The sequence below is a fragment of the Westerdykella ornata genome, assembly GCF_010094085.1.
Source record: "Westerdykella ornata strain CBS 379.55 unplaced genomic scaffold EI97scaffold_25, whole genome shotgun sequence".
Classification (NCBI taxonomy): Eukaryota; Fungi; Ascomycota; class Dothideomycetes; order Pleosporales; family Sporormiaceae; genus Westerdykella; species Westerdykella ornata.
The window spans coordinates 21,052-45,343 of NW_022986875.1; the positions used below are offsets into that span (position 1 = coordinate 21,052).

At 53.0% G+C, this 24,292-nt stretch overlaps 13 protein-coding genes across 13 annotated transcripts in view; 7 read left to right on the top strand and 6 right to left on the bottom strand.

Moving 5' to 3' along the window:
- Nucleotides 1–875: 875 nt before the first annotated feature.
- On the bottom strand, nucleotides 876–2,974 carry EI97DRAFT_147403 (MFS general substrate transporter). Its single transcript, XM_033793248.1, has 3 exons — nucleotides 2,226–2,974; nucleotides 1,915–2,130; nucleotides 876–1,867 (listed from the first exon to the last, which is right to left on the bottom strand). Exons 1-3 carry the CDS (start codon nucleotides 2,683–2,685, stop codon nucleotides 1,041–1,043), a joined length of 1,503 nt encoding a protein of 500 aa, XP_033651162.1. The 5' UTR covers nucleotides 2,686–2,974; the 3' UTR covers nucleotides 876–1,040.
- A 671-nt stretch (nucleotides 2,975–3,645) lies between these two features.
- Nucleotides 3,646–4,067, top strand: EI97DRAFT_147401 (uncharacterized protein). The gene has a single exon (XM_033793247.1). The coding sequence runs from the start codon at nucleotides 3,752–3,754 to the stop codon at nucleotides 3,989–3,991; it is 240 nt and encodes a 79-aa protein (XP_033651163.1). The 5' UTR covers nucleotides 3,646–3,751; the 3' UTR covers nucleotides 3,992–4,067.
- Nucleotides 3,661–5,817, bottom strand: EI97DRAFT_423758 (uncharacterized protein; the record flags this gene model as incomplete). The annotated part of the gene is made up of 2 exons (XM_033797122.1): nucleotides 3,661–4,531; nucleotides 4,610–5,817. The coding sequence occupies 2 exons, from the start codon at nucleotides 5,815–5,817 to the stop codon at nucleotides 4,144–4,146; spliced, it is 1,596 nt and encodes a 531-aa protein (XP_033651164.1). The 3' UTR covers nucleotides 3,661–4,143.
- A 3,622-nt stretch (nucleotides 5,818–9,439) lies between these two features.
- On the top strand, nucleotides 9,440–10,450 carry EI97DRAFT_460819 (uncharacterized protein; the record flags this gene model as incomplete). Its single annotated transcript, XM_033801141.1, has 1 exon — nucleotides 9,440–10,450. The coding sequence occupies one exon, from the start codon at nucleotides 9,440–9,442 to the stop codon at nucleotides 10,448–10,450; it is 1,011 nt and encodes a 336-aa protein (XP_033651165.1).
- A 1,212-nt stretch (nucleotides 10,451–11,662) lies between these two features.
- Nucleotides 11,663–12,611, top strand: EI97DRAFT_383107 (chitin deacetylase-like protein; the record flags this gene model as incomplete). Its single annotated transcript, XM_033795890.1, has 4 exons — nucleotides 11,663–11,773; nucleotides 11,825–11,963; nucleotides 12,029–12,472; nucleotides 12,544–12,611. The coding sequence occupies 4 exons, from the start codon at nucleotides 11,663–11,665 to the stop codon at nucleotides 12,609–12,611; spliced, it is 762 nt and encodes a 253-aa protein (XP_033651166.1).
- Nucleotides 12,612–12,972: 361 nt separating this feature from the next.
- EI97DRAFT_147630 (uncharacterized protein) lies at nucleotides 12,973–13,800 on the bottom strand. Its single transcript, XM_033793249.1, has 2 exons — nucleotides 13,790–13,800; nucleotides 12,973–13,724 (listed from the first exon to the last, which is right to left on the bottom strand). The coding sequence occupies exon 2, from the start codon at nucleotides 13,505–13,507 to the stop codon at nucleotides 13,022–13,024; it is 486 nt and encodes a 161-aa protein (XP_033651167.1). The 5' UTR covers nucleotides 13,508–13,724; nucleotides 13,790–13,800; the 3' UTR covers nucleotides 12,973–13,021.
- Nucleotides 13,670–14,128, bottom strand: EI97DRAFT_452163 (UcrQ-domain-containing protein; the record flags this gene model as incomplete). Its single annotated transcript, XM_033800395.1, has 3 exons — nucleotides 13,670–13,724; nucleotides 13,790–14,005; nucleotides 14,082–14,128. The coding sequence occupies 3 exons, from the start codon at nucleotides 14,126–14,128 to the stop codon at nucleotides 13,670–13,672; spliced, it is 318 nt and encodes a 105-aa protein (XP_033651168.1).
- A 222-nt stretch (nucleotides 14,129–14,350) lies between these two features.
- Nucleotides 14,351–15,408, top strand: EI97DRAFT_469368 (uncharacterized protein). The gene is made up of 2 exons (XM_033801711.1): nucleotides 14,351–14,652; nucleotides 14,703–15,408. The coding sequence occupies exons 1-2, from the start codon at nucleotides 14,626–14,628 to the stop codon at nucleotides 15,174–15,176; spliced, it is 501 nt and encodes a 166-aa protein (XP_033651169.1). The 5' UTR covers nucleotides 14,351–14,625; the 3' UTR covers nucleotides 15,177–15,408.
- Nucleotides 15,409–15,521: 113 nt separating this feature from the next.
- On the top strand, nucleotides 15,522–18,790 carry EI97DRAFT_403688 (mitochondrial inner membrane AAA protease-like protein Yta12). Its single transcript, XM_033796511.1, has 2 exons — nucleotides 15,522–17,541; nucleotides 17,592–18,790. The coding sequence occupies exons 1-2, from the start codon at nucleotides 15,678–15,680 to the stop codon at nucleotides 18,401–18,403; spliced, it is 2,676 nt and encodes an 891-aa protein (XP_033651170.1). The 5' UTR covers nucleotides 15,522–15,677; the 3' UTR covers nucleotides 18,404–18,790.
- A 988-nt stretch (nucleotides 18,791–19,778) lies between these two features.
- On the top strand, nucleotides 19,779–21,064 carry EI97DRAFT_147777 (uncharacterized protein). Its single transcript, XM_033793251.1, has 2 exons — nucleotides 19,779–20,089; nucleotides 20,233–21,064. Exons 1-2 carry the CDS (start codon nucleotides 19,859–19,861, stop codon nucleotides 21,013–21,015), a joined length of 1,014 nt encoding a protein of 337 aa, XP_033651171.1. The 5' UTR covers nucleotides 19,779–19,858; the 3' UTR covers nucleotides 21,016–21,064.
- Nucleotides 21,065–21,226: 162 nt separating this feature from the next.
- Nucleotides 21,227–22,394, bottom strand: EI97DRAFT_147742 (uncharacterized protein). The gene is made up of 4 exons (XM_033793250.1): nucleotides 22,220–22,394; nucleotides 22,097–22,166; nucleotides 21,936–22,033; nucleotides 21,227–21,865 (listed from the first exon to the last, which is right to left on the bottom strand). Exons 1-4 carry the CDS (start codon nucleotides 22,254–22,256, stop codon nucleotides 21,438–21,440), a joined length of 633 nt encoding a protein of 210 aa, XP_033651172.1. The 5' UTR covers nucleotides 22,257–22,394; the 3' UTR covers nucleotides 21,227–21,437.
- A 274-nt stretch (nucleotides 22,395–22,668) lies between these two features.
- EI97DRAFT_383205 (uncharacterized protein) lies at nucleotides 22,669–23,128 on the top strand (the record flags this gene model as incomplete). Its single annotated transcript, XM_033795896.1, has 3 exons — nucleotides 22,669–22,716; nucleotides 22,794–22,921; nucleotides 22,987–23,128. The coding sequence occupies 3 exons, from the start codon at nucleotides 22,669–22,671 to the stop codon at nucleotides 23,126–23,128; spliced, it is 318 nt and encodes a 105-aa protein (XP_033651173.1).
- Nucleotides 23,129–23,499: 371 nt separating this feature from the next.
- EI97DRAFT_503273 (uncharacterized protein) overlaps nucleotides 23,500–24,292 on the bottom strand; it is a 1,290-nt gene continuing 497 nt past the window's right edge. The window contains exon 2 of the mRNA XM_033802777.1: nucleotides 23,500–24,292. Within this exon, the coding sequence (XP_033651174.1) occupies nucleotides 23,805–24,292 (488 nt within the window). The 3' untranslated portion in view covers nucleotides 23,500–23,804.

Sequence of the window (24,292 nt, forward strand, 5' to 3'; positions counted from 1 at the left end):
AGCGAACCGAACATATTTGGCGAGGCGTTGCTTGAAGTTACTACCCCCAGTCTTCTCGGAGATCGAGGAAGGGTACGTGTCACTCGCAAAGCCAGGAGACTCCTACGAGAAAAAAATTAGATTTGTGAGGTTAGATGCGTATGAGGCCTACCACAGTTGTCGCGGCTGGTAGCTGCCGATGGAAAACGCGATAGCCGTTAGCTGGGAGATTTTCTAGAACAACATCTTCGTCCACGGTTGTCATACTGGACAAAGTCGACAGGTCACTAATCCATCTTCCGACTTCTGCCCCGTTGTCCTCCTCACTCAGCTCGACGGCGACACGAGGAACATGATGCATGCTTTGAGGAGAAGCACGCAGGAGAGAAGGGGAGCGTTTGAGGCGTTAGCGGATGTCAGGAGCAGCAACGGTTTTCTCCAAGCTTAAGGGGAATCGCCAGCCCTAAGAATACGAAGCCACCTCGGATGATTTTAGCGTCCTAGGACGCGACGGCGCCAGTCCTAGAAGGCTAGAAGCCGCCTATAGATGCAGCTGAAAGCTCGAGCTGAATACGAAGGCGAGATGTTCGTTCGATCGTCCCCGTCCGCATGTTCATTTCGTGCAGGCATTCTGGTATAAGAGCAAATAGCAAACGTCCGATTCTATACTTTCCATCTGCTCGCTCTTCCTTCCCCCCTACTGTGTATCCTTTGGAAACCCCTTTTCTCATCGACCAGCAGCTACCCGGGTGCAAATAGGAGGTGGAGTCAAGCCGCGGCCAATCGAAGCTTGCTGAAGCTCGGCGGTCTCGGCGGGAGACTAGCCTTATGGAGTAACGTGTTTCTGTCGTGTATATCCTCCCCTTTTACATCCCACTGAGCAATCCCCTGAACTCTCCTTTGGGTCAGCGCAACTTAGTTGGCTACATCGTAATTTGGCCACGAGGGGGGCTTTGTTCTGATGTCTGTTATCCCTAGACGGAGGCGCTACATAGCTGATTGCACCGCCTGGTTTACATCCCAAGTCCTACTCTGCACCCTTTCCATCACGAAAACCCCCATCAAAGAAACCATCTAAACTCCTCCCTCCTCGGCCCCTCCCTCAGCAACTCCGTACTCACATCCCTCGCACTCAGCCTCACCCCCTGTCTCCTATCCCTCCTCCCATTATCCCACACCATATACGACCCCAAAAGCAACGCGAGCAGACACCCACAAGCTCCAAAAGCCGCCGTCGTCGCCAACGCAGGGATATACTTTGGCTTGTCCTGCTCCCGGAAGATGTTGGAGCTGACGACGCCCATGAGGTTCGCCAGCGGTACGCCGATGGACGTCAGCGTCACGCGACGGCCTTCGTGCGCCACGTTGTTGTTGTACCAGGTGGAGAGGAGGACGGATGGTGCGGATGTTCCCCATGTCATCATGAAGCAGGCAAAGTAGGCCACGGTGAGGGAGTGTTCGACGTCAATGGTCGCATAGATGATGAACCCTATGAACGTGAGGGCGAATCCGAGCGCAATGAAAGGGAACCGGAGCCGAGTGTAGTCGCTGGTAAAAGCTAAGATGAGCAACACGCAAGCCCCTACGATATTGGGTGCGACGGTGTAGAGGTTCGTCTTGATCTTGTCGTATCCTAGGCGAGCCACGATTTGAGGAAGGAAAAGAGAGACGGATTGCAACGGCACGCCGAGACAGATTTCGATGGCGAGGAATCCATACGTGGCGGGCATTTTGAAGATTTCCAGCGCGTCGCGGAGATTGAACTTCTCCCCCACCACTGCTGACGAGTCGATTTGGATGCGTTTGAATGCCAGACGTCTTTCTTCTTCGCTCAGAAATGCGGCTTCGTAGGCCGACTTGGGGAGATACAAGTATGCAACAAGGGCAACTATCACTGTGAGCACTACCCGATGCAGGCGAGAAGCAAATACTCACAGACAATAGTCAGCGAACCTTCAATGATGAAAAGGTAGCGCCATGAATCCAACCGTGATTCGATATGGAAGACGGCAAAAGCCAGCAGCCCAGAGAAAGCATTTGCGATGTTGGACGCTGCATAGAAAAGGGCCAAACGCCGAGCAAGCTCTCCGCGGCGATAGAAGGTCGTAAGGTAGTAGATGACTAGCGGGAAGAAGGCTGATTCCGCCATACCTGGATCACGGTCAGGACAGCCCTTAAACGAGTATCCCAGATGTAAAGAAACCCAACGCTGTCCTACAAGAAAGCTGGTTTCAGAAATGGCTTACCCAAGAACCATCTCAACGCCATCATGCCCGCCCAATTCTTCACGCTCGCACTCAACAGCGTCGCACTCCCGAAAGTAAACATCATAATCGGCAGCACGCGATGCGGCCCGTACCTCTTCCCGAGCATGCCGATCGGCGGCGCAAAGAGGACATACGGCACGTAGAAGATGCTCAACATGATATTGTACTGGTTTCCCTTAAAGTTGAGGTCCTTGTCCATGCCGTCCGTCTTCGCATTGCCGAGGTTGCCTTTATCGAGTGCATTGAACATGTACATGAGAGCGAGCATGGGCAGGATCCGGAGGTCGAACTTGAGAGCGAGGGCCTTCTCATGTTCGAAGGTGGGTAGATGCTCGCCTTGGCCTTCCAGAACGGCGGGTTCGCTGTCGTTGGAGGATGATTTTGAGACAGGTACCTCCATCCCTCTGTCAATGATGTTGGAATCCTTCACAGTTTCCATGGTTCCTGTCGAAAGATGAGGGGCTGACCGGACAGCTAGAGAGCAGTCAGATGGGCGGGGAGAGGTCAGACCATGTACGCAGATTCAGAACCGGTGCATATCCGACTAGTCGCAGTACTGTGTAGTAAGCTGGCGATGAAACCTCGTGAGTCCAACTGCAGCGGTTGTGATCACCGTTATGCAGGGCGAATCACCCCCGCTGTAGTGTAACTCCATAGTACAACCTGGTAAGCCGGCGTCTGCTTCGAGCGAATCATGGCAAACGTATGGCGGGATCCTCTGACAGATAAATACTGCGTGCAAATGACTTAGTCTACCACAGGTTGCGAAACCGCTGCGATAAGGCTCCAAGTCAGCGAGCGATCTGCAGATAACCCATCTTTCTTTGCACCATTCAATACCTCCCCATCTACCTCTGAATCTAAACCAGGAAAATGCGCGAGTATAATAGTCTTAAAAATCCAGGTTCGGGCATGCTTATACTGTGGTTATATCAAGCTTCCCCGCACTTCGGGGTGATATGCCGGATGATATTGACAGCCATGAAGGACTGCATACAGAACCAGCAGCGCCTTGCTCATGTGCCCGCTTGCTCAACTTATATGCCACTGCGACTGTACAAGTAAACGTCTCAATGTGAAGTTCAGTGGAAGACAGACGGTGACCCGGCTTGGACGCACCAGTCCAAACAAGAAATGCACAACGGGTACTGGAAGGTCACACAGAATCCTTCGAAATCGCTTATCAGTATGTCAGCACCGTCCCTTTCAAGAGGAGACTCCGGCACTCCCTCATGGACGCATCCACACCCAACAAGCGGTCAGTGAAAAACGCTCTTATCCAAGGCCCCGATAAGCCTTGAAAAGGAGTCGAGGCACCCGGAACATACTGCCGAAGCTCTTCAACCGCTCTGGGGTCCCCGCGGTGGCAAGGGGGTATAGCGGGGTTGCGCTAAGGCACTGATACGATCGTGTGCGTGCGATAAGTGAGGAGTAGCAGTAATCTGACAAGTCAGTCCGACCTGGAGTCATGCTATCGAGACTTTGTTGATATCAAAGTCATAGATATGACGGAAGCGACCTATTCTTACATTCGCGTAAGCGCTACATGCACCCAACCTGACTGCCTGGGAAGAAGCAAGCTGGATCCCCAGTCTATCCCGTGTAGATATGCCAAAAACATGAGTGATAAGAAAGAAACAAGCATCCAAATGGATAGCGAAGTAATGAGACTCTCAACGCTGTCTCTAGAATGTCGGAAATCTCATAGCAGGATAAACGAAATTGGGGCACGATCCCAGCGATGAAGGGGTATAGCACAAAACGCCTTGTGGGTATCCGTTCATCATCCCTCGCTTTTCACAAGAACTCCGGAAGCGTAAGGATGCCAATCTAAGCCCAGGAAAATCATACCAAATAAAAGAAATTCTGCACGTCACACTGCGACAACCCGGGCAGCTCAGTGAGATTCCTGTGCGTGCGCTGCCTCTTTGCCCTTGGAGCTCGGATGCAAGATATGTGTAGGCCGCCATTTCGCGACATTGGCGACGCTAAAGTGCAGCGGCTCCTTGACCCCCTTCTCGCGCACAGGCATCTTCCGTTTGGATCGCCCGGAGACATAGATGGGTTGTGGGTGGATGCCGGGCATGGATTGCTTGCCTCGCAACTTTGGCTTCTTATCGCAATGCTCGTCATCGGTCCCCTCCGTCTCGAAGCTGCGAAGGCTGCTCCGTTCCGACGAGAAGGCCGACCGTGCGGAATGGGCAGAGTGGGTGGGGACGCGTTCAACGCTCACGTGTGAAAGCATGGAGGCCGAGTCGGCGAGCACTTCCAGCTTGGACGGCGCTCTTTCCACCAGCGAATGCCTATTCGCCAAAGAGTGAGTTCGAGAAGAATAGGTTGGCGGAGGGTCCGGATAATCGTACATGATCTCAGAGTCCAGGCTCTTGTACTTGGAGGCGCCATCCAACTCTTCATCGTGACTCCAACACGATTCGTCGGCGCCCACCACGGGAGGTAAAAGCCGGATCTCGTTCCACGTGATGTCTTCATATTGCAGGGTGACATAGAGCACGTCGCCTTGCATCTTGTCATGTGCGATACAGTGATCCTCCAAGAATGGGTAGTCCCACACCGTCCTGAGAGTAAGCTCCTTTGGAAGCAGCTGTAGAGCCATCCGGCCGAACGGTTCGTCAGCCGGACGGTGGCCAATCATTGGCATCCAAGGCCGACCGCGCAGCACGCCCTTGAAGGCGTTTTCAATCCGATTCGCAAAGCATGAGCTGTCTTGGCTGGGGAATTCCAGGTTTTGGTGGAGCTTTCGCGAGGCGCAGCGACGGTAGCCATTGCTGTCGGGATCATAAGCGAACTTGAGTGATTTGCGAGGGACGAAGATCACCCGCACACTCCACGATGAGGGATACTTCTTGTCTGTACGAATGGGAAGTTGACCTAGAGAATGCTGAACCAGAGGAAGAGAAGGCAGTGGAGGGACGGCAGGTGTCTGCAGCACAGCCTTTGGGGCAGCTTTGGGAGTGGCCACTCCAGGCGTGCCCTCTCTCGACGAGGACGATTCGTGGTGCTCCAAACGGTCCAGCCGATTCTCGAGATCCATCGTCACTTCATCCACCATGGTCAACCTCTCTTGCACCGCCTTGATGTGGTCGTTGAACTCCTGCGTCTTGTCGACCACAGCCTCCACCTTGTCGTCCATTGTCACTTTGAGTAATCGCATGTTCTCATACATCCTCTGCTCAACAGCCTGCTGGGTCCGGAGATGCTCTTCCCTCAGCATTTTTTCCTTGTAGAACTCTTGCTCCAGGCGCTCGAAGCGCTTGAGCTCGTGCTTCAGGCGCTTCATCTCCTCGATCACGGAGAGGTACTCCTCCATGGTCACGGTCGACAAGGGTTGGGCCTCGTGATTCCATGCTTGATGACCGCACCCGCATGTGGAGCGGACTACGGGGTCGGCGGGATAGAAACTCCGACATGAGCATCGCTGGCGAGAGCCCTTTGGGGAATCAGACTCGTTCACGAGAAAGGTGCATTCTCCTCGAGGTAGGGGAGCATCGTCATCCGAGGTTGGTCTTCCTGGCAGAGGGACCGAAGCTTGCGAATTATTATTATGGAACATCAGGAAACGACCTGTCGTGCTGGTCGGTGGTCGGCTCTTGGAGGTTGAGTATGCAGTTCATGGAATGGATTGAAGGGGGATATCGAAGAGTAGTGGAGTCTGTGACTGACAGGGGTAGGAGAGATAGGTAGGCGAGGGGAATTCAGCGGGGAAGGGGGACTGAGTGAATTATAAGAAGAGAGAAGGGACCCGCGGATAAGAATGAGGCTGAGGCCTGGCGAGAGATAAGGCAGTGAGAATAGCTGGCAAGCGCTCAAACCCAGTGTGCTGGGCCCGACTGAGGCATGGGCGGTCAGTGGAGGCAGTGGAGGCTCAGAGAGATATGCAGGGAGTACAAGCCGATAGGGTATGGAAGAGCCGTGGGGAGGAAGACGAAAGCGGGTTTCTGTGAGAGTATGGAGTGAGGAAGGGCCGGACAGCGAGGTACTCGGTGCTCATTCCACAGGACAGTATTTGAGCAGACGGCTAGCTCCCGCGCTGGGGCACGGCGGGAGTGCGTAGCCGTGCCATGACGGGCCGGGGACTGTGCCGAAGAAAGAGAGAGGTCGTGGGGCTGGCTGGAGGGGCGTGGTGGGAGAGACGCGGTGTGTGCGTATCTGGCAGGACTCACAAGTCAGAGCTGGGGGGTGGTGGGCGATAAGGAACGGGATGAGCACGGGAGCACAGGGGCGTCGTCGGTCAAGTTCGAGAAGGAGCGCCACGGCCAATCGACGGGATCCAGGGGTTGAGAATGAGAATGAGGGCGTGGCACACAGTACGGATTATACTTGCCTTGCAAACCCCACGCTCTCCCGCACGAAAGTCTGATAGACTAGATGGAATTTTGGGCACGAGCCACAAGTACTCCGTAGTACTCGGTACTTTTCTGTGACTGACCTGTCGGTGATGGTCCAATTCGGCTCGCAGATGGGAGAAAAGACTTGGAAAGGATGCGGTCAGTCAGACATGCGGTGTGTACTCCAAGTCCTTCCCTTGGCGCCGCGCTTGCTGTATCTGACCAGAAAGGGAAGCAGCAATTGTGTGACGCTCCCTTCGCTCCCTTATCGCCATCGCCATTGCCCAACTTGTGGGGGTTGCGCCCGCCGCCTGTGATTGGTTCGATAGATAAATAGGGCGGCTTAGTCAACTGCCCTTCTCTCCCATCCCCCATCACCTTTCAGACGGCTCTTCGTCCTCCCACCGATACTCGCATAGCATCACGCCTTTCCGATGTGGCGACGATTGGCGTTGCGGCATCTTTTGTGTGCGCTGGCGCTGAATTGAACATCATTCACCATTACACCCTACTATCCGGAGTAGTACCTACGGGGATAAGTCCTCATCAATCCGTCAACATTCCCGGCCAGAGCTTATTTCCATCCCATCTCCCCAAATTGGCAGAGACACCTTGTTTGTCTCCAGCAACACTCATCAAAAACCTGGGCACCCAGCCCATGCCTTCATGCTCCGTCCTGCGACAGGCCATGGAAGAGGAAAGGTGGCACTGCATCAACCCCGATACCGCTATCGCTCTGCAGACCAGTTGCCGGGGCTGAGGGTGAAACCGATTCTCCCCTCGCCGCCTGTCGCACGACGACGCAATCTCAATCCCCCTTGACCTCATTCTGAATCCGCCCCCTTGGGTTCTTCGGCCTTTCTCGTGCTTCGGAGAAGACAGCTCACGACCAAAAACCGTAGTAATTTGTATCCCACGGTTTGTAACGGCCATTAGCTCATGGCCGCCGAGCATTCCAGGGCATTTTCAGGCCCAGCCGAGTGGCTACCACGAGGCCCCAAGTCTTGGCGCTGTCTGATAGGTTCCGGGAGACAGCGTGCTCACGAGGCGGCATTCAAGAGGTTGCTTCCATCCCATGTTCCCCATCACCCCGATTTCTTCAACTGTCAAAGCTCGCAGAAACGAAGAGAAGAAAGGACGGATACCCTTTTCTTTGCTCGCCTCGTCTTGACCCTTTCATCACCGCACCTGGTTTATTGCGTGTTAATACTATGTGTCATCTCTGCATCTCCTCTTCCCTTGTGTCAATTGCGACACCAATGACGAGCTCCAGCTTTACATGGTCCTGCTTCCTCCCTCCCACGCCCATGTCTACCAATCCACGCCCACATCCAAAAATGCAACCTCTTTTCATCCCGAGCCCACGGCTCTGCCAAAAGCACCACGCGTCCCTCTGAACGCCTTCCGCCTTCCCCTCGCTGCGCCCCTCCAGACACAGATTCGTCTCCTCGCAGCGCAGACAGGTGCCTGACGAGACCCGACCAATCCGGCTAGCCTGACGATCGACCGGGAGCGTCCGTTGAACAGTTGCAACGGTGATCGCCTCCCTGGCCTCGAGTTTCCCCCATGTGTCGCCGTCTTTTGCTTTTGTTCTGACTTTCTCTCTTTGCACTTGACTTGTCCGCAGACTCGTTGCTTCGCTCTGATTGCGTTCTGCACGCTGAAGGAAGAGCTATAGTTGAACACTACTGTACATCTCATCCGACCACGAGTCCGCAGGGTGCAGCACATTACGAAGGCTTTGAAGCACCTACCTGACATTGAACACACCGAATCTTCTCTCACTGTCGCCCGGTTTATGATTGCAGGATAATGCCACGAATTCGCGAGTTCGGAGCAGCCATTATTACAGTGATAGGTTCTCCGACTGCATTTGATTTGTCATTGGAAACTCACGCGAGAGATAGCTATGCTCTATCTCTACGGAGTACTCAAATACCAACACTCTTGCCCTTACCATCACGGTCAAAACTGCTCATCCCTCCATATCGACCTTAGAACCACGCTAGAACGCCCGACTTGATGCGCCGCCACAGGTCCACGTGACACCATCACAACCGCATTCGTCTTCGTCTTCCACATCTACACATGCATGGAGCGTCCAGCTGGCTTACAACTTCTGTCTATGAAGCAACAGCGCCTTATGTTCCTATGTTCTTGTGTTCTTCCTTACTTTCGTCTTGATGCTGTCAGCCTGGCACCTCATATCCATCCGCGCTAACTGCAAGCAGAGTCGATCTGAAGTAAGCGGCCAATCAAATAGTTCAGCCACCCTCGTCGCTACAGCTTACGCATCCTTCACCACTCAGCCTCCTTCCACAGTCCAGCAGGGCAGCAGGGCTTAAGCCGCATAAGAGGCCAAGTTGTCGATGCCTTAGACCTCCTCCTTCGCACTCCCGTCTCATTGTCATGGAGATAGAACCCGGCCCAGCAGGCCCTCCGATACGGCGTCAAAAACAGAACGGTACACGGAACGCTAACTAACGGCAATGGTAGCTCGAGGAGGTCGTTCGAGAGGATGTACCAACTGCCGGCGTCGACGGATCAAATGCGGTTCGTTTGGTGCAGGTACCTTCGGCAGCCTTCACTGACCATTGTTCCTCAGACGAGACCAGACCGATATGTATTCGTTGTCACAAGAGAGGACTTAGTTGCGACGGCCCCAGAGAGTCTACTTTCATCAATGAGACTATACCTTCATCGTTCCAAGTCGTTAGTAAAGATGTTCGGACTATCGCCACAGAACCCCCCGTGCAGCTCTCCCTCTCCGCCTTCCAGGATGACATTTGTCTCGCCTACGCCCATAAAACCCTTTTCAGAGGTGGTCCCATCGATATAGCTTGCAAAATGGCCTTTTCAAGGCAAGGACAAGTGAACACTGACGGCGATCGCGGGTCCATGCTGCTCCGTGACTCGCTCATCAGTCTGGCTATCGCACATTTCGGTCATAAACATAGCGCAATGGACATTCAGCAGGAAAGCTATCGAATGTACGGAAAGGTCCTACGCCAGTTGAATGAACACCTCGATTTGCCCGATCTGAGATTATCGGATTGCACGATTCTCACATGCCTGATCTGCGCCCTACGCGAGTTGTTTTTCCCCAGCGGACCGAACCATTTCCTGAAGCATCTGCAAGGGATAGAAACCATGTTGAAGTTGCGAGGGGCTCCTGCTGCACCAATACCTTTAGAGACTCTGGTGATACTCCATGGTTTACGGACTCTTTCGATAGTGAGTGGGATGTTTGTCGCAAGGCCGTCTCTCTTTGCTCAGGAAGAATGGAAGCACCTCCAGCCCCTTCAACTTGACCAAGATGGCCGGATTAGGCACAACATCCTACCCATCCTCGCTGATTGCACCAAGTTTATTGCCGCACGAGACGCAGTCCTCCGGTCGAATGATCCCAACGCCCGTCGGTCACTGTTGCGACAAATCGACAACGCTCGATCGGCGCTCGACTCAATCCGCACCGAATGGCCCACCAACGTTGGCCTGAAACAAACTAGAGGCCGCAGCTTGGGTACACAAATGATGTATAATGCAACGTATATCTGTCTACTGGACATCCGCCAAGGGTTGGAGCCGTCGCTCGAGTACGAGTTCCTGAGAAGTTTCGCTGTTCAAGAAATCATTAGCAATCTGGAACGACTTTCCCAAAAGCCAGGAGGCGTTAATTTCAGCATCATTCGGTTCGTTGTCATCCAAGTAGCTTTACACGTGATGGGGGGTTCCGGAACTCCCCTCGGTCGACAGCTGGTTCGCGTCCTTCAAGGACCGGACGCTGCTGGCGTCGAAATTCATATCCAAGGGTCGAATTTGCTGGGAGGAATGGGTATTGGTCAGATTTTCCCTTGACGGCTCGATCGAGATACTCGACCTTTGGGAATTCTCGCCCCTTTCCACCGAATGGTGCACATCAAAGAGTTATATGTCTAACAGCCCCTTGAACGATTTAATATCCCTCCCAGGCGGAGCGCAGCGGGTATACCGCTTCAAGAAGCTGGCTCACTCGGACCTCTAGGGAGTACAGTATTATCGCCTTATTCTCTGTCCAATACGATGAAAAATTCTCGACTTCAGTATAACCCTTGGAGTGGATGTCATGCCTATACTTCAGTACTATATGCGCTTGGAGGATTGGCAGACACCTGCACTCCTGACATTATCGTTAAAGAACTTTCTAAAAAAGCCATTACAGTCTGAGCTCTCCAGGTACCGAACTTCTAGACTTCCAGGCCGCGCCTTCGCTTCCGGAATCTGGGATGCACCATCGAAGCCCATACTCCTAGCTTTGTTTCAAATCATCCCACCGGATCCTCGTCGCCACGCGCACCTCATTTGGGCAGCATTTCATCTCCGGCGGTGGCGGACCAGCATACTTTGCAGAACAGTCGTTGTACCACACTACTCGACAACTTCTCGTTCGCCTGTCCAGGTATCAAACAACGGTCTGCATCGGCTCCACATATGTAAAGCTGTGGAGAACCAGGAATGATCTGTCGTTGACCACGACGTGGCTGTATCCCTGGTCCGAACCCGTTTAACCGCCGGCAGCATAAACATCGCGATATTGACATCACCGCGGTCCTTGTTTTATTATTGCAATCGGACGAAGGGCAGTTTTAGGGCCGTGAATATACTACCGGACACTTGATCGTGAGGCGATCGTGCGAACGAACTCCCAACATACCCTCACAGTACAACAAACGCTCAACCCTCTGTCAGGAGATATTGTTTAACAGGCGCTCAAGAGACCCTTAGCAACCCTTGGGAAGCAACGGTTCATACATTAAATGTCAAATCAAGCTGGAGACAAGAATGTAGAGTCTCTCCAAGTCTACGGCAGCGCTACAAGGCCCCCCGGTTAAAGGGAGCTCGATCAACCCAGGTAAAGGGCCAAGAAACACTTTAATCTTCCCCAGAAACCACCAAGAGACCCACACGCGACTATTTTAGTGTCCGAGAATTGATATATAAGATGGGAGGGACTCGAGAAATCCGGGGTAAGAGGAATTGTCTTGAGCTTCTCCCTGTATCTTCACTACCGCCGTATCAACTTCTTCCATCATGGGTCTCAAGGCTGTGTTTGTGACGTCCCTGTTGGCGGTCACTGGAACTGCTATCCCGATTCTGGATCCTATTCAGATGATCCGCCGTGCTGGACCTGAGGCTGGAAAGGTATATTGAGATACTACCCTTGAGAGAGCGTTGAATTAAGAAAATGCAAAGGTCATCCAGAAGTGCGCCGCACCGGGACAAATTGCCCTGGCCTACGATGACGGACCCTACCAATACACGCAGAAGCTCGTCGACACCCTGACGGCCGCTGGCGCCAAGGGCACCTTTTTCGTGACCGGTACTCTCTACGGTATGCATGAAACGATTCCAACACCCTCAGAAAGAAATCACGCCTCCCTAACATGTATAAAACAGGCTGCATCTACGGCCAAAAGACGGCGCTGCAAAACGCCTACCGCGCCGGCCACCAAATCGCCTCGCACACGTGGTCGCACCCGCAAAACTTCGGCTCCATGTCGAGCAGCGAGCTCACGCAGCAGATGCAGCGCCTCGAGCAGGCCCTCGTCAACATCATCGGCGTCAAGCCCACGTACATGCGTCCCCCCTACCTCGCCACGGGCGGCAACGTCCTGCCCGTCATGAAGCAGCTCGGCTACCGCGTCATCACCAACGACGTGGATGCGGGCGACTGGAACGGCTTGACGGCCGAGCAGAGCGAGCAGCGGTTCCAGCAGGCGGGCGCGGGCGGCAATGGGCATATCCCCCTCATGCATGAGACGTATGCTAGCACGGTGAATACGCTGACGCCCTGGTTGATCAACTGGGCTAAGCAGAATAACTTGAAGATTGTCACTGTTGGTATGTCGACCCTTATTTTATCCCTTCTTGTACGTATGGTTCTCGGGCGATTGCTGACGCGGTGATGATAGCTGAATGCCTGGGTGACCCCACTGGTGCCTATAAAAACGGTACCGCTAACGGCCAGTCGACCTGCTAGAAGGCGGTGGAGGAAGGAAAATGGTTAAACTTCGAGGTTGTATATATGTGATATGAGCTATGAAGCATATGCCTGGTGGTGATCAGCATGGCTGCTTTTGATGAATGGAAAACTGTATATACTGCGATTTCTCATTGTCTGTGCGATATGCCTTGCTTTGACCTCGATTTTCTCGATGACGAAGGCTATTTCCAGAGACCCATGCGTGGATTGTCCCAATTCCAAATGTGGGAATAAACACGAGACGGACATCCATCAACACGACGCTCTATCACTGGTAACACCCATTCTCTTTTCCACAGCAGTGCAATAAATACCTCTTTTCTTTTACCTGCAAAAGACCCAATTAAGAACCCCGAGATTAGCTCAAGTATTATTGCAATACGTGTTCCACATTTTCGCTCATCGACTCATGCTCTCGTTCCAGCTTTCCATTGACCAGCTTCCTGTTTTTCATCAATGGTGGATCCAATGTTCTGGTTGGAGTCTTGCACTCGATCTGTGTTGAGGGATTGGGACATGTTGGTGCTCCGGCGGAGATGCTGGCGTTGTTTATGTTGCCCAGGTGAATGGGGAATTAGACGAATGAGGAGGTGGACAGTTTGGAGAAGGTTGATATGAAGGCTTCGTATGACATATAGATCAAAAATAGAGCTGGTACGTAATGAGGGGAGTAGGTACTGGAGTAGGAAGATATGATTGCTAAGGTACGTGCCGGTCTGCCTGGTTAGAGATGAAGCATTCTCCTGTCGTAAGTCCAGATATAGAGGAGTCCGAGTCCCTCTGGGTGTCTGCCTGGATGTAGATGGCGGATGGAGTTGATGTGGAAGTCCAGCTCCGAAAACGCACATGCGTATCTGAGCTCTGAAAACAATGCACCAGGTGGTGGAGGACATAGGAAATATAATGCCGAGGTATTGAGTCTTGAGCAGATATAGTGCACATGTATGCGAACATATTCGTAACAGACCTCCTATTGTCACAACGCTTTCCGCCACGTCCAAATCCTATTTATTCCGCATCGTCTATCGCACGTCCAACTTCCGCAATCCAGCTCCTTACTCCTCCTCGGCAAACTCTGCACGGCCAGCCTTTGAGTTGAGGTATTCGTTCCTGTTTTGTCTGTTAGCTCCAGATCCCTAGACCACAGCTGCCAAGTTGCCCTCCGATCTCCATACCTCTCAATTGCCCACTGCATGGCGCTGTACGCGACGATGAAGGGAGGCACGACGTAGAGGAACTGGTTCCTGACCCTCCGCACCATGTTGAAGAAACCTTTTGGGAAAACGCCAGCCATCGGCCTCACGCGGTTCGGGCTAATGCCATAGGTAACGACGCCCTTGCCTGGCTGGCCTCCGCCCTCGTAGGGGTTGCCCCATTCGCCAATGTGGTAGCTGTGCGATTGTAAGTCTCTGCGTCATATTCTAGGGGCGGTGCCGGCGTGAGACCCGTCTTCGGTGGGCGACGTACGTGTGCTTGATGCGGGAAGCGACGTTGGAAGTGGATGAACCGCCCATGGTGCCGGTGTCTGCTCGAGTCGATGCGCAATTGAGGATGGAAATTGGTCGTCAATGGAGCTCCAAGCGTTGTGCTGCGTCTGCCCAGTCAGCCAGCTTTTCATACGCGCTTAGACCTTTTCGGTCTCATACGCTTCCTGAATTGGAAAGGTTTCGCTTAGGTAAGCGCTCAGTAGCTAAACGTGCGCTTGCCCGAGCCGACAGCCAGAGACATCGTATCAACGGGAGATACAAGTGAGTTGAGTGGTCCATGTCTTTCAGGAACCGTCGAAACAGTCGTATAACATTCGTGCTGCTTGTAGGCTGAGTTGAGACATTTTACACAGCCCCATCAAAGCTCAGCTGCATAGAATGAATCCTGAAACCAGGAGCTCAGCGACCTTCATCTGCTGCAACATTCCGCAGTTGAGAACTCAATAACTCAGTGCTCATTTATTGTCTTTACTGACAGCTACCTGGAAACCTTACGCCTCTTCGCATCCTTCGAAGATAGCATCATGAGCCGTTTTAGGGACACCGACGACGTAAGCGCCCCCGGATGTACACCTGCTCACTTTGCTGACAACCAGGCTAGGACGAAGAGCGTCTCCCTGAGCACTTCAAACGCATCGGATACGATGCCGACACGCAGATCTACACCTTCGAAGACACCTCTACTGGCCGTATCTATGAGTCGGCGCCCGGCAACCGCTATGGCATTCTCACACCGGCTGGTGAACCTCGCGATCCTGCCGAGATCGAAGCCCACAATGCGCAGATTCGGAAAGGAAACAGAGAGGCAGTCCGGACGATGCTACCGTTTGCTCTTCTCGCTGTAGTCTTCCTACTGCTCTTATTCAGGTTCATATACGGTGGAAGTTCGGGCAGCGAAGCTGAGGTTGAATGCGGTCTTGGGGGAAAAGCTATACACGTCCAAGCAGGAGACACTTGCTGGGAAATCGCGAAAGCGTATGGTCTCGAGGTGGCTGGCCTGCTGGCCCTTCAAGGTAATGGGGGAGTGGACTGTGACAAGCTGCAGGTTGGACAGAGCATTTGCGTCCCAGCTTAAGTTCATTTACTGGATATTCAAGTCCTTCATAAGTCTTCCAGGGAAAGGCTCGTTGGCCCGAATGAGTTCTGGGTATCTATTGAAGCAATGCTTACAAAGTTTACGGTTGAGACCAGGACATGTATCCCGGTATTCCCACAGAACGAGTGTCAACCCTGGGGGCAAACGCGTAAAGCTATGAATTCCCACCCTTACAGAGCTAAGTTAGAACATAATTCTGAACTCAAATGTCAAAAAGTACGCTGGGTACTACCTGGTCCCGTGATGTCGTAGTTGATGATGCTTAATAAGCTTAGCCCCAATCAGCGTCAGGGACGGACGAAATTCGCCTCGACTTCCGTCACGATTCAGGCGGCGGCGAGACGACGACGACTGCATCCGCTGCCACTGCCCATAAACCCGTCACCCCATCGTGCCATCCCGGGCGCCTCTTACTCCTCCCTCCGCTTGTGCATGGTTGTGTAAACCAGCACTTCCTCGCCTCCTCCTCCTTCTCCCGCAATGTCGACTCTGCTCCGCCGATCAAGCCAAGCAGCGCGATTCCACAAGCTCAATCTCCACGCCTCGTACCGGCGGATACCTTGTGCAGCACAGAGAGCCGCGCCGCTGTGTCAATCAATAAATACCTTCCAAAGAACCCGCTCACTCGCGACCGCGCCTCCAAAAGAGCCAAGAGATAATAAGGCCCGAAATGGCGAAAAGCAGAAGACGGGTCCCCGGTCCTCGGAGGTGAATTCAGGGCCGGAGAGGTCGCCATTGACAGAGGAAGAGGTGAAACAACTGGAGCAATTCCAAAAGTTGGTCTCAATGGGTCTGCCTCGGTCGCAGAAGAAGTATCTCGATGAAGGGGTCAACGACCTGAAGGAGAATGGCATTCCCGTTGAACTGCGGAAGGAATTGGAGGAGCTGCGCAACGGCAAGAAAATGAACTTGGCGGCTTTGAAGAGATTACTCAATCTCACCAACCAACTCGCAGAAGATGCTGCAAACAGGCGCAGTGAGATGGACTTTAAGCAAAACGTGGATGCAGGGAAAAAGTCGGAGGAGAACACCGCGGAGAAGAACGGATGGGCGGATCCACTAGGTGCCCAGAAGACACATTCAGACCCAGGTCCTTCGAAGGACAAGCCCAAAGTAGAGGGATCAGGCGGTGCTGGTTTCGGTGGCACCCCGGATCCTAAAAACTTCCCCCCTTGGGCAATCGCACTAGGCCTATACTTTCTCTGGAGGATGTACTCGGATAGCGACAATTCAAAGGAGATCACATTTCAGGAGTTCCGTACCACGTTCCTAGACAAGGGTTTGGTCGAGAAAATCACAATAGTGAACGGTAGCAGAGCCAAGGTGCACCTCCACCGCGAGGCGGTAGCAGCCATGTACCCGGATTCCCCTGCCGCTAGCAGTGGCTTCTACTATTATTTCACAATAGGCTCTGTGGAGGCATTCGAGAGGAAGATGGATGATGCGCAGTACGAACTGGGCATTCCCAGCAATGAACGGATACCGGTATCCTATACCACTGAGATCTCCTGGTTCAGCACCTTCATGTCATTTGCACCCGTTCTTTTACTCATAGCACCCACGCTCTGGTTGCTCAGGCGCGGTGGAGGTGGAGCGGCGGGCGGCGGCATATTCAGTGTTGGAAAGAGTAAAGCGAAGAGATTCAACCACGAGAAGGATGTGAAGGTCACCTTTGCCGATGTCGCCGGCTGCGACGAGGCGAAGGTGGAGATCATGGAATTCGTACAATTCCTCAAGAACCCCGAAAGATTCCAGAGACTCGGAGCTAAGATTCCCCGCGGAGCCATTCTATCCGGACCCCCAGGAACTGGTAAAACTCTCCTGGCAAAGGCGACAGCAGGAGAGTCCCGTGTGCCCTTCTACAGCGTCAGCGGCTCGGAGTTCGTAGAGATGTTCGTCGGTGTGGGCGCTTCCCGAGTGCGTGATTTGTTTGAGACTGCGCGGAAGAACACCCCCTGCATTATCTTCATTGACGAGATAGATGCGATCGGTCGTGCAAGATCGAAGGGTAACATCACGGGCGGCAACGATGAACGGGAAGCCACCCTTAATCAGATCTTGACCGAAATGGACGGATTCAACACCACAGATCAAGTGGTTGTCCTAGCCGGTACCAATCGCGCTGATATGCTCGACAGAGCTCTTGTCAGACCCGGTCGATTTGATAGACATATCAATATCGATCCGCCAACCATGGAAGGACGAGCCCAGATTTTCAAGGTCCATCTCAAGAAGATCGTTACCAACGAGGACATGGAATTCCTGACGGGCAGGCTAGCGGCGTTGACTCCTGGCTTCTCTGGTGCCGATATTGCAAATTGCGTCAATGAAGCCGCTTTGATAGGTGAGTTCAAGCCCATGCCATTCTGAGACTCCCTTGCTAATATTCTGTAGCTGCGCGCCGTCAAGCCGACAGTGTCACCATGTCTCACTTTGAACAAGCCATCGAACGAGTGATTGGTGGGTTGGAGAAGAAGTCAATGGTGCTCAAGCCGGAAGAGAAGCGGACAGTGGCCTATCACGAGGCAGGCCATGCCATCTGTGGCTGGTACTTCAAGTACGCGGATCCGCTACTCAAGGTCTCTATCATCCCCCGTGGGTCGGCTGCCTTGGGATACGCGCAATACCTTCCCCAGGGCGACACCTACCTCATGAACGTGAATCAGTTGATGGATCGCATGGCTATGACGTTGGGTGGTCGCGTGAGTGAGGAGCTTCATTTCGATGCGGTCACGTCGGGCGCCTCGGACGACTTCAAGAAGGTCACTGCCATGGCATCAGCCATGGTTACCAAGTGGGGAATGACCAAGAAGCTTGGTTATATCTACTTCGATGACAGCGAACAAAACTTGAAGAAACCGTTCTCGGAAGAGACTGCCAAGAACATCGATGAGGAGGTCAAACGGATCGTCGATGAAGCATACAACAAGTGCAAGGCGCTGTTGACAGAGAAGAAGCGTGAAGTTGGCTTGGTCGCCGAGGAGCTGCTGAAGAAAGAGATGCTGGGCCGCGAAGACATGATCCGGTTACTCGGGCCCCGACCTTTCGAAGACCCGCAGGATTTCCACAAATACTTTGGTGGCGAGCACGGCAAGGTTCCAGGCCTGGTTGAGCCAGCAGGCTCGCCGGATGAGAAGGGTCCTGTTGTGCCCCCACCAGAACCAGGAGTAGCATTCAGGAGCTTGGATATTGAGGACCGGCGGTGACCGCGGCCATTGGGGCTTGCGATTTCTACTTTGGGTTAACTAGCATATCTTTTCGCCGTGGCATGCATTGTCTGCGTGGGCTTCGGCATTCTGGGGGCACTTTGCCTACTCATTTCCACTCCTCGAACTGTGCATTGTATCATAGACTGGGATGATGGGGATGGATGAATTGTAGTATAGTAAGCGCGGAAGCGCAACGTAAGAAAAAGAGTAGGAGTCCGTGTTTCCTATGTACCGGAATAGAGAGTGTAGAACTGTTATACCCTGCTTATTGTGTGACTGGTCCAAATACGCTTGACCTGATGCACCGGGGCTGTTCGTCAAGGAAGCACCGCATGCGGTCCCAAAACCTCTCAAGCAACACGCACCGGAGGCTCTTTATAGGACTTGGTAGCTGTCTTCATTTCACTGCGAAATAATAGCGTTGCTTTCAGCGTTGGAATCACACTCGGAGCCTAGGAGTTTAGTGGAGGTCCCAACGCTTGCTTCCCCGCTCTCTTCGAAACACAATTCCCCATACCCCAACTGTACATGATAACTACTCGGAGATATTGACGCTAGAATCAACAGAGAATCGCTGCAGAATTCCAGACATGATGGTCCAGTTGTTTAAGCAGCAATTTACTGATCACCCGGCCCAACGGCTTGCTCACCCTCAACGAATCGTACAACACCAAGACCTCGGCTGCGGCCAGAATACGTAGGAAACGGCCAGAGGGCATAGGGCGTGCATATTTATCGGCAATTCGTCGGAAAGCAGCGGACATGTCAATGTGACTGTACTCCCGCTTGACTTCTTTTCTTTCCTCTATTTAATCTTGTTTTCCGTTTTTCTCAAGGCTGTTCTGTTTTGTTATTGCTCTAGTCATTGAGGCCAAGGCAGGTCATCTCGAGCTTTACATGAACCTCCGCCGAAGGTTGCGAATCATCGTATAGGAACAATGGGACCGCCAACGACAGACCATCCGCCGGTCATCTTGTTTGGATATGATTGTATGCGAAGAATTTGGTGATAGATTGGACTGCTGATTCGTACAGCGAGCCCGTTCACGAATAAGGTGCGGTTGGCGCTGAGGCTGAAGGGGATTCCGTTCAGTATGTTGCTTTCGATTAGGTCTTGTTTATCGGTTACGTTTTTCTCTATTGAAGGAGTCGCTTCTCTCGATTTCAGTTCATGTTCCACACTTTCATTCATCTGCCTGGTTATCGTTATGCGGGTTTCCCTAAATTTCAGTTCAAAAGCAGATGACTGCAACCTTATCCTCTTTCTGTACATTGTAGCTTTCTGTTTGTGAAATCATCAACACCTCATATTCTCTCGTATACCACTTCAATGAGACTCATATAATCTCTCCCATCCCTGAGCTAATTCCATCCCATCGTTCTCTTCAAGGCTTCTCTGCCCTGTCATCTCCATCATTAACCCATCACCAAGCATACATTCCCGTCCCTTCGATGATGCCCCGGCCCCTCCTCCACAACACCTTCGGCGTCACCTACCGCAAGATCCCGATCCTTGCCCTGGGCCGCGAACTCTACTGCGACACCTCACTCATCATCGAAGCCCTGGAGCACTACTTCCCCTCCACCGACGGCTGGGGCAGCGTCTACCCACCTGCTGAAGGACTACAAAATGAGTGGATATACCGCGGACTAGCGAGAGGTTTCGCCAGTTTCTGGATCGATGTAAGTTCCGGGTAGAAGAGCATTTCCAGTCTCTCTTCCCTCTGTCTTCTTAGTTGCCTCCTCCTCCATCTCGAGCAATCCAAGACAAACAAAAGGAAATGAAATAGAAGAAAAATAACTGACCCCTAACCCACCCACCCCAGCGCCCCTTCTTCCGCAGTACAACCGGCCTCATCCCCCCCTCCGTCTGGCGCACCTCGTTCGGCACCGATCGCGCCGCCCTAATTGGCCACGCGCTCGACCCGGAGAAGCTCGCCAAAAAGATCCCCGAGAACCTATCCCGTCTCGACCTGCACCTGTCCCTCCTAGAGCCCATGCTGAGCGGAGGCAGAAGCGGCTCTATCTCCGCCGCGAGCAAGGAGGAAGAAGATACCGCATGGCTGTTGCCGACGCGGAAACCCTCGCTGGCAGATCTCTCGCTATATTACCAGCTCCGCTGGGGTTGCGATATCGCCGCGGGGAGGGGGATATATAACCTCACGGGCGGCGGAACAGGTGATAGAGGCGAGGATATCGTGAGCGGCGTGTTTAATGAGGAGAGGTATCCTGGAGTGTGGAAGTGGTTCCACGCGTTTGAGGCGTACATCGCTTCTCTGCCCGACCGTGAAACCACCGTCGACGATGAAAAGGACAGTTCCTGGAAACAGGCGTTGAAGGATGCGAAGCCCTTGGCCGACGACGAGATGCTTGTGCCTGCGACGGCGCCGCATCCGAGTTTGGATAGGCAGAGGGGGTTGGTGGCGGGGGCGATGGTGAGCGTGGCGCCAGATGATACGGGGAGGAATGATCCTACGGTTGGGAAGTTGGTGAAGATTGGGACGGAGGAGGTGGTGATCCAGCCCAAAGAGAGGGGCGAGGTGGATGTGAGGATTCATTTTCCGAGATTGGGGTTTGTGGTTCGAGGGGTGGAGGAGAGTAGGCTGTAGATGGAGGCCCAAAGACATCTGAATGCGTGGGAAGAGACTTGAATGATGCTGGCCATGTACTAAACTGAATATCATTCTACACTCCTCGTTATTAGACTCACATCATCTGCTTTCTCCAGGAGAGAGAGCCAATTAGATGTTGGTGGCAGATGCTTGAGGCTTGCATGGAGAGGCTTGCATGGAGAGGCTTGCATGGAAACGAGGTTGAGAAAAATCGGGAATGCCATCGGAGTAGGAATGAAGAGGGACGAGAATATCGGAAAGTTTTTGACGTAGGTATCGGAATTTCGTATAGCCTTACCCATCCCCCAGGTTCGAATGCGCCATAACTCCCTGCCTTCCGCGGCATCTCTTTTGTTGCAAGGAAAAAAAAAAGGAGGTATCGCCGTTGAACCATTCAGTCCGTTCCTTGCTCCCCCAGGCTAAGCATCCACCTCCATCTCCTCCACCCCTCCACCAACCTTCCTCCTCAACGCCTTCTTATTCTTCACCTTAGGCAACTCCTCCTCAAGGTCGCTCTCCAACTCGCTCTCCTCCTCAACACCCTCCTCAATTTCCTTCCTCCTCTTTTCCACCTTCTCCTTGACCTTCTCCACATCCACCTCCATCTCATCCTCGCCCAGCTTCTGCACCACCCACCTCTCACTCGGCGGCAGCAGGTGCTGGTTCTCCTCGACGAGCTTCCGATCCTCGGCTCGCTGGCGTGCCTTGTTGCCCCGCATGCGCGCCTTGTAGAACTGGCGTTCGCGGCGGGCGCGGATCTCGCTGATGCGCGTCATGGCCTTGAGGGTCGTCTGTATGAGGCCGCGGTTGTAGCGAACGGGGATGTTGCGGCGTTGGGCGAATTGCACTGAGTTCCCATGTTAGCATTCCAATTCCATACCGATGCTCGAGCGAGCCATGGCTGGAGGGCGACGTACGGGTTGAATCAACAGTCATCTCCTTGCCATGTGCGCGGCGGAAACTCTTGGTCCACTGCAGTTTGCGCGGGTTGCGCTTCATCTTGAAGTTCTTGTGGCTGTTCATGTCGTTAGCCAGCTATTTCCTTCCAATAGACGGACGATACGGATAATAAAAGTACCATTTTGACTTGCAGAACCTGAACGCTCTAGCATCGTTGCGTATAAAGGTGATGCCCTTGGAAGGGTACACTGTCCCTCGTTAGCAATCTGCTGTGGTGGTGGTCTGCGGACTTCCGACTTACCAGGTGCAGAGCAGAAATAACACGTCTCGATTCTCATCTTGTCGTGCTAACCGGCGAAAATCCACCTGCACAAACTGTATACCAGTGTGAAACGGCGACGACAGATGACAGTCGTTGTCGTCGTCGTTCGTCCAGAAGCAGGTGGCGGCAACCACCCACACTTCACTCGTTGAACTCTTGGCACAGGAAACCAAAAATTATCGCGACCCCCTGGTCAAACCCGCTCTCGGCAAATCCTCGGCAGAGATTCTCTCCGAGCGGCCGCCGCTGGAACCTGCTTCCTCTGGCTAACGAAGAAGAACGAAGCAGCATCAACGGAGGAAACACATCGAGCGCCGCGAATGACTTCCACCCCCCGACAGGCGCAGCAATACCAGCAGCAACAGGCCCAAATCCACTCCCAAGCGCAACCGCAAGCGCAATCAGCACAGCAGCAACAAAAGCCCGGAATGTCGGCGTGGGCAATAGCATTAGGCCTCGGTGCCACCGCCTTCTTCGTACGTTTCCCCAGACATATATTCAAAAACTACAAGGAACCACACGTTCAACGGAGAACATACTGACCGGGTCCTAGGGACGCGCCGCCCTCGTCGCCCTCCGCCGCTCAGGCAAAGCCGGCAGCGCCCTCGGACGCAGTTACTACAAGGGCGGGTTCGAGCCCAAGATGACGCGCAGAGAGGCAGCGCTCATTTTGGAATTACCGTATGTATTGCCGCTTGGCTGGCTAGACACTACGCAGAAGTGTTGGCTAATGATTGAGGACACAGGGAACGAGGTATAACGAAGGAATTGCTGCGCAAGAAGCACCGATCGCTCATGTTGCTGAATCATCCCGATCGAGGCGGGAGTCCGTATTTGGCGACGAAAGTGAATGAGGCGAAGGAGTTGTTGGAGAAGGAGGTGAAATAAGCTCGGAAGGAGATTCTTGAAATCTCGCGCTATTGAAAAAAAGGAGGGAGATGTTGTTGCAAAGAGTCGTATGGGAGCTCTCGTGTTGAGCAAGAAGGCACGATGTGCAAGGATGCGGATGAAGACGACCTGTAAAACACATATTACCACTGTACTACACCGACGACGACGTTCTTAGCATATATGCTGTTGCATCCGGCAATCGGCGTTCTGGATTCAGCGGTTGGGAGTTAGATATTTTTGGGTATGGGAGCATTGTTGAGCGACTCGCATTTGGGGCTGGTAGTTGCATAGAAGGAGGTAAGACACTATATGGCACGAGTAAGGACGCCACACTCCAGCGCCCGCAGTTGTCGAAATGGACTTTGTGGTTGAATGAAATTTGGGAAAATATATTCAAACTCTCCACTTTATCTACTTCAATTTCTTGGGAGCGATACTAGGTCTTACAACTTTGACGTTGATTTCAGAAATCCGATCATGCCAACAGACCTGCTAACCAAAAAAGGAGCGAGAACTGCAAAAAGCAGTGATTAGGATGGAGGAACGATTCCAACCAAAGAAGCATCCCCTTGCTTTTCCTCACTCACAACCCACGTTCCCTTCTGTTTCATCCCCATTACATAGTCTTTCAACGCATTACCTACCGCTTCTTCCTTTTCCTAACATGCCTCACCTACCATGGACCTTTACCCTGATCATTACCCTGATGATTGCCCTGATGATTGCCCTGATCATTACCATGATCATTACCATGATCATTACCATGATCATTACCGTGATCATTACCGTGATCATTACCATGATCTTTACCCTGGTCTTTACCTTGTTCCTTATTCTCACATTCTCCATCCTCACACTTCTCCCAGTCCTCGCAGTCCTTGTCCCGATCACAACCACACTTCTTGCCATTGCGGCCCCCAGTCGGCTCCGCAATACACTGGCCCTTCCACGGCTTGCCTCGGGTGGACGCTTCAGTGGGCTTGCAGGTCGAGTGCGTCTTGCAAGGATGGTCGTTTCCAACGATGCAGTTCTTAGGGGGTGCAGGCCTGCACGTCTTGGTTGGAGCGGGAGTGGTCGATTTAGGTGGAGTGCTTGAGGGAGGTGGAGTGCTCGTTTTAGTTGGAGTAGGCGTAGGGACGCATTTGCCAAAGCATGGTTTCC